This window comes from Babylonia areolata, chromosome 6 (genome assembly GCF_041734735.1).
Source record: "Babylonia areolata isolate BAREFJ2019XMU chromosome 6, ASM4173473v1, whole genome shotgun sequence".
NCBI classification, from domain to species: Eukaryota; Metazoa; Mollusca; class Gastropoda; order Neogastropoda; family Buccinidae; genus Babylonia; species Babylonia areolata.
In genome coordinates this window covers 41,574,869-41,582,368 of record NC_134881.1, presented here as the reverse complement: position 1 = coordinate 41,582,368, position 7,500 = coordinate 41,574,869, and the positions used below count along the sequence as shown (strand labels likewise).

Here is a 7,500-nt window from a genome sequence, read left to right as displayed (position 1 = left end):
GGCGGCCGCCATGGCCCCGACCACCATATCCTCGTCTCGGCTGACGGGTGGGGCGCGAGGGTTGGGGGAGGGGGAGGGAGAGGGAGGGCCGAGGTGAGCGTGCTGGGGTTGGAGTTGTGGCTGGGGCTGGAGCTGGGGGTGGTGGGGTTGGGGTTGAGCTACGGCCGGTAAAGCCCGCTGCGCTTCCTCGGGGGCGGAGGAGGGGGAGGAGGATGGGAGGAGGAGGAGTGACCCCGCTTCCCCCACCAGCGGGAAGGAAGAGGAGGTGGTGGTGGAGGTGGAGGTGGTGGTGACTCCGGAGTGGGGGTTGCCGGGTTTCCAGGGCACCTTGTGGCGCACCACGGCCTGTTGGCATCTTCATGGATGATGATGATGATGGCGGTCGTCACGCGATGCTGCTGCTGCTGCTGCTGATGATGATGATGATGATGGCGATGTTGAGTGTGATGACGTAGGCATGACTTAGGTATTTGGGTAGGAGATACAGTGTAGCTGTGGCGTCAAAAGTAAAACGGCTGTCAAATCAAGAGAAACTGTGAGACGTCGGAGCCATGACGTTTCAGGAGGCGATGACGTCAAGTGAGGGTGTGACGTAAAAGGAGATTCTATGACGTCAGTGGAGGCTATGACGCTTGAGCATGTGCGCTCGCGTACAGTCTCCGCCGCCCGTTAGAAGTAAACGAGTCAATTGCTTTCCTCATGATGGAAAATGAGCGTCAGAACGTCAGTGTGATCTTCTTAGATGCGATGAATGCGCTGCTCCTGCATCCAACGTGTTCGGGAGAAACTTTTACATGCGCGCCACTTTATCGAGTCCTTTAAAAGACAAGGAAAGATGTATGCGCTTAAATAAGAACGAACAGGTATACGTGACTTATTTTCAAGATGGCTTTCTAAACAGTAAAAAGACGCAATGATACTATACCACTGGAAGACTTCAACGTGTTATATATAACAAAAGTGGCTGGCGACGACGGCATTACCGGAGAATGTAAGATGCTTTTAGCAAATCGCTTTACACAGACAGCAAAAACACCCGCGCTTAAATCACTGGTTACAGACTTCACCGTATCATATATTTCTTTTTAATTGATAATAGGCTGCAAAGACAGCATTTCTCACAAATAAGTCACTATGTTCAGAAATGTCAAATCAAAATCAAATCAGATCGAATCCTGTTGTCACTTGATCACCCACCAACATTCTGGATTTTCTGTGGTGCTCCACAAGTGGCAAGCTCCTGTGGTGTATGTATGTATCTCAATTTTTTTTTCCCCACAAATTAATTTCCCCTGCTGGAAATAATAAAATATTCTGTGTTCTGTATTCACAGCACCTCGTGTCAGAACTACAACAACAACAAAAAAACCAACCCAAACAAACTTGAAATCGACTGGCGGAAATATGGAAGCCTGTCTCTATCTGGGACTGTTAATTATAGAGATCAGTTTCACAAATACTGGAACACTGTGCAGTGATCACATCATGCCGGGCACTGCTGCCAACTTTCAAGTGATTTCAACTGTCAGTCTGTTGCGATCAAAAGGCTTCCAGAGCACGTGGCACGTGGCACGTGGCAAGGAGACGTTACGAGCTGCTTGTCATGAAAAAGGGCCCGGGTCCATGCAGTCGTCTGCGTATCCATCCGCCATCAAAAGTCGTGTCTTTTCACTGAAAGATACACAAACAAAAACATGTACGTTGCAATGTGTAAAAGGAAACGGGCGTATGTGTATGTGCTTGTGTTTCATCCGTCCAGATAAAATTATGTCTGTCTGTCTGTCTGTCTGTCTGTCTGCGTGTGTCTCTGTGTATGTGTCTGTCTGTCTGTCTGTCTGTCTGTCTGTCTGTCTGTCTCTCTCTCTCTCTCTCTCTCTCTCTCTCTCTCTCCACCGCCCGTTAGAAGTAAAGTCAATTACTTTTCTCATGATGGTAAAAAAAAACGTCAGAACGTCAGTGTGGTTTTCTTAGATGCGATGAATGCGCTACGTACGTGGTTCCTCGAAAATAAAGAATTTGTCTTGCCTTGTCCTCTCTCTCTCTCTCTCTCTCTCTCTCTCTCTCTCTCTCTCTCTCTCTCTCCCCCACACGTATGCATATGTGTGTGTGTGTGTGTGTGTGATTGTGTGCATACGTGTGTGTTTGCGCGCGTTCGTGTGTGTGCGCTGTATATGTGTGCATGTTCCGAATAAGCTGAGCACAGCATGTCGTATGGTATGAATTATATATAATAGCTGCGTTTTCGGAATTTCGAAACTCGATCAGTGTGTTTTCTTTGTTTTGTTTTGTTTTGCTTTGTTTCACTTCGTTAAAATGATCTGTTCCTGATTTTGACCAGACACTGTTGATGCTGAGCGTGTTGTGTGGTTCAAGTTTTCTACATGATTTTTCTTCGCATCGAACAACGACAGCAACATACTATACAACTTTTTTTTTCACAGAGTGCAATCAATTATCTCACTCCTACACAGAAACAGTGACGCCAAATCAAATAGTTCCTTGTTTCCTCCCGAAGAAGTCATACAGCGTCAGTTCCCGGACGGAGCATTCACCGAATTTCGTTAGTCACCACTGTTGGAAACGGAAATGACGTCAAATATAGCTCAGTCAATGTGTACAAAGGCTGACGGTTACCCACAGTCCCCTTATCCTGCCCCCCACCCCCCCCCTCCAGCCCCCCTCCCATCCGTCCCATCCCACCCACCCACCCCACACGCGTCCCTCATACCTTTCCGCCGTACCACACTCTTCATTGTCGTCGCCGTGTGTGCGGGTCGTCTTTTAAGTTTTCTTTACTTTTCGATGTGGTTGTCTTGAGGTCTGTGTCTTCATGTCTTCCGGGACAGGACCACCCCCCCCCCCCCCCCCCACCCCCCCCCCCCCACACACACACACCTCCTCCCCACCCCTCTCCCTCTTACCCTTCCGCCTTCATTCTCACTACTCCAACAGTTCCCCCTCCCCCCCCCCCACCCCCCCACCAAAACCCTTGTCCCCGTCCACACCCTATTCCCCTTCCCCAACACTTTTGTTTTCTTCTGACAAACCGGTATCTTTTGAATGTTGCTGATACATTATTTTTTTGTTTGTTATTTTTGGTTGGTTGGTTGGTTGGTTGGTTGGTTGGTTGGTTGGTTTTCTTCCTCCATTTGTATCTGTTGATTAATCGACCAGTTCATTAATCGATCTGTTGATTAATCGATCAATAGATTAACTCACTCGCTGCCATTGTCCGCATATGCGGACATCGTCGGAGAAAGCGCTGGATGCCAATGTCCGCATATGCGGACTTGGATTTTAAAAAGTCGTGCTGTCGGAGTGACGCGTCGGATGCGAAAATCAAAAGCAGATGTGATATCTTACGTCACCTCTGGTCAGCTTTTCATTCACACACGCTGCGTGTGTGTCGCGATAAGCTCAACCGCACTTGATAACAAAGCGTGCCCCCTGTCAGCTTTGTAAGTTGTTTGACAAGATGGCGTCACGGCGAAGTGTTCGACACGGTCGGAGAGGTGAAATGTTACTCAGCGTCGAAGATACTTTGGAAATGATCCAAACTGAAGGCTCTGATGTCGAATTAGATAATGTTGATTCTTCGGACAGTTAATTTGAACCAGATCCCGATGAACTAGAAACAGATTCGGCCACTGAAGAGAGTGTTTACAATGGAGAGGAAAGTGAGGAACACATGTGCCAGCAGATGAGACAGACACAGACGACGAAACCACTGAGGAAATGGACGATTTTGCAAGTGTTTTCACCAGTGATTGGACTGACAATTTTTTCTTTTTTTCCCTCTTGCACATCCCTTCACTGGCATACCAGGTTTGTCAGCTGACTGGCCAGTCAACACCCAGCCGGTTGAGTTTTTTTCTTTGTTCTTTGATTTTCATTATGTAGAGACAATATTTTTTCTTGTATGAGTGAATTTCAACTTTCTTCACCACCTGTTCATACTTCATTGCATGCACTAGGTCTTCAGTTCCTCAAATAGTGTTAGAATGTGATGTGGAACATGTTGGTGTACCTTTCTGATGGGTGCAAAAATGATAAAAAATACACTAAATATTGATACCGCGATTAACATCAAGACGGTGAGTAAATACTTTGATTTTTTGCACACATATGGAACAACATTCCTTGCATACATATACTAAATATCAATTGTCTGGGTGTTTATTTGGTTTTTTTTACAATTTTTTCCCCATCCTATACAAACCCTGGGTTTTCAGGGATTGGCAAGGGCAAAAACTCTTGGCATGGAGTGAGTTAATCGATCTGTCGGAATGGCCATTGTGAATAATATTGTGGGTGTAAGCGCCTTCATGTCACGTTTGTAAACGTCTTTGTATCTCAGCTGTGGGCGGCCGATTCTTCTCTGCCCCGTGGCGAGCTCTCCATACAGGATGTCTTTTGGGATGCGACCATCTTCCATGCGGCGAATGTGGCCCAGCCAGCGCAGCCAGGCAATTTAGAGACGCAAAATTCCCTTGTGCTATCAACACAAGAAAAGATGGTGTTTAAGAGCAGCTGGGGATCCCCCTGTGATGTGTATAAAAATATGGTCTAACCTACCACCGAAAATTGAGAGCAGTTGAGATCATGGATAACAAACAGACCCATGACCTGGTTGCATTTCAGTGACACGGGTGCTCTACCTAGCTGGTGCTGAAAGGCGACATTGTGTATTTGTATTTGTATTTCTTTTTGTCACAACAGATTTCTCTATGTGAAATTCGGGCTGCTTTCCCCAGGGAGAGCGCGTCGCTACACTACCCATCTTTTTGTATTTTTCCTGCATGCAGTTTTATTTGTTTTTCCTCTCCAAGTGGATTTTTCTACAGAATTTTGCCAGGAACAACCCTTTTGTTGCCGTGGGTTCTTTCACCTGCGCTAAGTGCATGCTTCACACGGGACCTCGGTTTATCGTCTCATCCGAATGACTAGCGTCCAGACCACCACCTAAGGTCAAGTGGAGGGGGAGAAAATATCGGCGGCTGAGCCGTGATTCGAACCAGCGCGCTCAGATTCTCTCGCTTCCTATGCGGACGCGTTACCTCTAGGCCATCATTCCATATCAGGCGGTGAAAGGGACTTTTAACTCACTCAGTGCGGCCAGTCCTCTCTTCTCCTCTACACAGACCCCTCGGATGTCCAGTGGGTGTCTGAATGACCCAACCTTTAGCTTCCGTCGTCAGAATTGTGGTATTCTTTGTCAACATTCACCTCTTCAGTATAAGAGCCTTCCTCTTGCAATATTTTGATGGTGGTAATTGGGGTGAAACGCTGTTAACATCGTCTCTTTCGCCGTTCGTATGGAGAGAGTTAAAATCAAATAAGCCGGCCAGCGAGAACTGCCGATTTTTGTTTTGTGTTTTAGTGTCCAGGGAATCGAAGCCCCGGCCTTTGGAATGCAAGGATTAAAGTGCTTCACGCCAGGTAAATTACCCAACAGACGTATTTTACATGGATGACTGCTTTCTGAGGCTGTGACGTGAACCACGAAACTGGTTTGCTGGGGGTGCTCTGTGTGTGTGTGTGTGTGTGTGTGTGTGTGTGTGTGTGTGTGTGTGTTGTCTGTATGTGTGTGTGTGTGTGTGTTGTCTGTGTGTGTGTGTATGTGTGTGTGTGTGTGTGTGTGTGTGTTGTGTGTGCGTATGTGTGTGTGTGTGTGTTGTCTGTATGTGTGTCTGTGTCTGTGTGTGTGTGTGTGTGCATGTCTGTGCGTGTGTGTGTTGTGTGTGTGTGTGTGTGTTGTGTGTGTGTGTGTGTGTGTGTGTGTTGTCTGTGTGTGTGTGTGTGTGTGTGTGTTGTCTTTGTGTGTGTGCGTGTGTGTGTGTGTGTGCATGTCTGTGAGTGTGTGTGTTGTGTGTGTGTGTGTGTGTATGTATGTGTGTGTGTTGTGTGTGTGTGTGTGTGTGTGTTTTCTTTGTGTGTGTCCGTGTGTGTGCTGTGTGTGTGCGTGTGTGTGTGTCTGTGTGTGTTGTCTGTGTGTGTGTTGTGTGTGTGTGTGTGTGTGTGTGTGTGTGTTGTCTGTGTGTGTGTGTGTGTGTTGTATGTGTGTGTATGTGGCTGTGTCTGTCTGTGTGTGTGTGTGTGTCTGTGTGTGTGTGTGTTGTCTGTGTGTGTGTGTTGTGTGTGTGTGTGTGTGTGTGTGTGTGTGTGTGTTGTCTGTGTGTGTGTGTGCGTATGCGTGTGTATGTGTGTGTGTGCGTATGTTTGTGTGCATTGTCTGCGTTGTGTTGTGTGTGTGTGTGTGTGTGCTGTGTATGTGTGTGTGTGTTGATTCTTATTCTGTGTTGTGTTTTTTCTCCCAACTCCCTCAGTCTCCCTCTCTCCCTCCCTCCCTCTCTCCCTCCCCCCTCCCTCCCCCTCTCTCTCTCTGTGTGTCTCTCTCCATACCAACCTACATTTTCATCATGTAAGTCTTCACAGCGAACTTTACTTCTTTTGTGTATCCCATCGTCATTATTCACAGCAATGATACATTTTTTACCCTATGGCATTCAACCGCCCCCTCCCCCCCCCCCCCCCCCCAAAAAAAAACCTTCTCTCTCTCTCTCTGTCTCTCTGTCTCTCTCTCTCTCTCTCTCTCCCCACTCTCCCTCTCTGTCTGTCTGTCTGTCTGTCTGTCTGTCTGTCTCTCTCTCTCTCTCTCTCTCTGTCTCTCGATTGATTTCGTTTTGGTTTTGGTTTCATCAATATTATTACTATTGATGCATGTTGTTATTTGTATTATGAACCCCCATGTCATTAGGGCTGTAAAGCTATTGACATTAAAGTGTTCAGTGTTCAGTGTTCTCTCTGTCTCTCTCTCTCTCTCTCTCTCTCTCTCTCTCTCTCTCTCTGCGTGTGCGTGTAATGAACAGTGGGTGAGTGGGAAGGTGGGAGAAAGGAGAAGAAGAAGGATACACTCTTGTTCGCGCACACTAACAGTGGATCGGTGAGTGGTTCTCTCTCTCTCTCTCTCTCTCTCTCTCTCTCTCTCTCTCTCTCTCTCTCTCTCTCTCTCTCTCTCTCTCTCTCTCTCTCTCCATCTCTTTCTCTTTGTATCTCTCTCCCTTTTTCTCACTCCCGCTCTCTCTTGCTTTCTCTCCCCTTCTCTCTCTGTCTCTCTCTTTCTCTCCCCCTTTCTCTCTGTCTCCTTCTCTCTCTGTCTCTCTCTCTCTCCATCTCTTTCTCTTTGTATCTCTCTCCCTTTTTCTCACTCCCGTTCTCTCTTGCTTTCTCTCCCCTTCTCTCTGTCTCTCTCTTTCTCTCCCCCTTTTCTCTCTGTCTCCTTCTCTGTGTGTGTGTGTGTGTGTGTGTGTGTGTGTGTGTGTGTGTGTGTGTGTGTGTGTGTCCATCTCTCTCCCTTCACTTCTACCACTCCACTCACCTGCTCCATCATCATCAATGACATCTCTTTATCGATTACGCATTTACATCCCCTCTCTCTCTCTCTCTCTCTCTCTCTCTCTCTCTCTCTCTCTCTCTCTCTTCTTCCCTTCCCCATTCTGT

At 47.2% G+C, this 7,500-nt stretch overlaps 1 protein-coding gene across 2 annotated transcripts in view; it reads right to left on the bottom strand.

The window, feature by feature from the left end:
• Positions 1 to 7,500, bottom strand: part of LOC143283027 (uncharacterized) — a 55,533-nt gene that overhangs the window by 7,283 nt on the left and 40,750 nt on the right. For both annotated transcript variants that reach the window (XM_076589021.1, XM_076589020.1), the window contains exon 2: positions 1 to 1,671. This exon is cut by the window's left edge and continues 179 nt beyond it. In XM_076589021.1, coding sequence (XP_076445136.1) covers positions 1 to 27 — 27 coding nt within the window. In that variant the 5' untranslated portion in view covers positions 28 to 1,671. The remainder of the gene's footprint in view (positions 1,672 to 7,500) is intronic.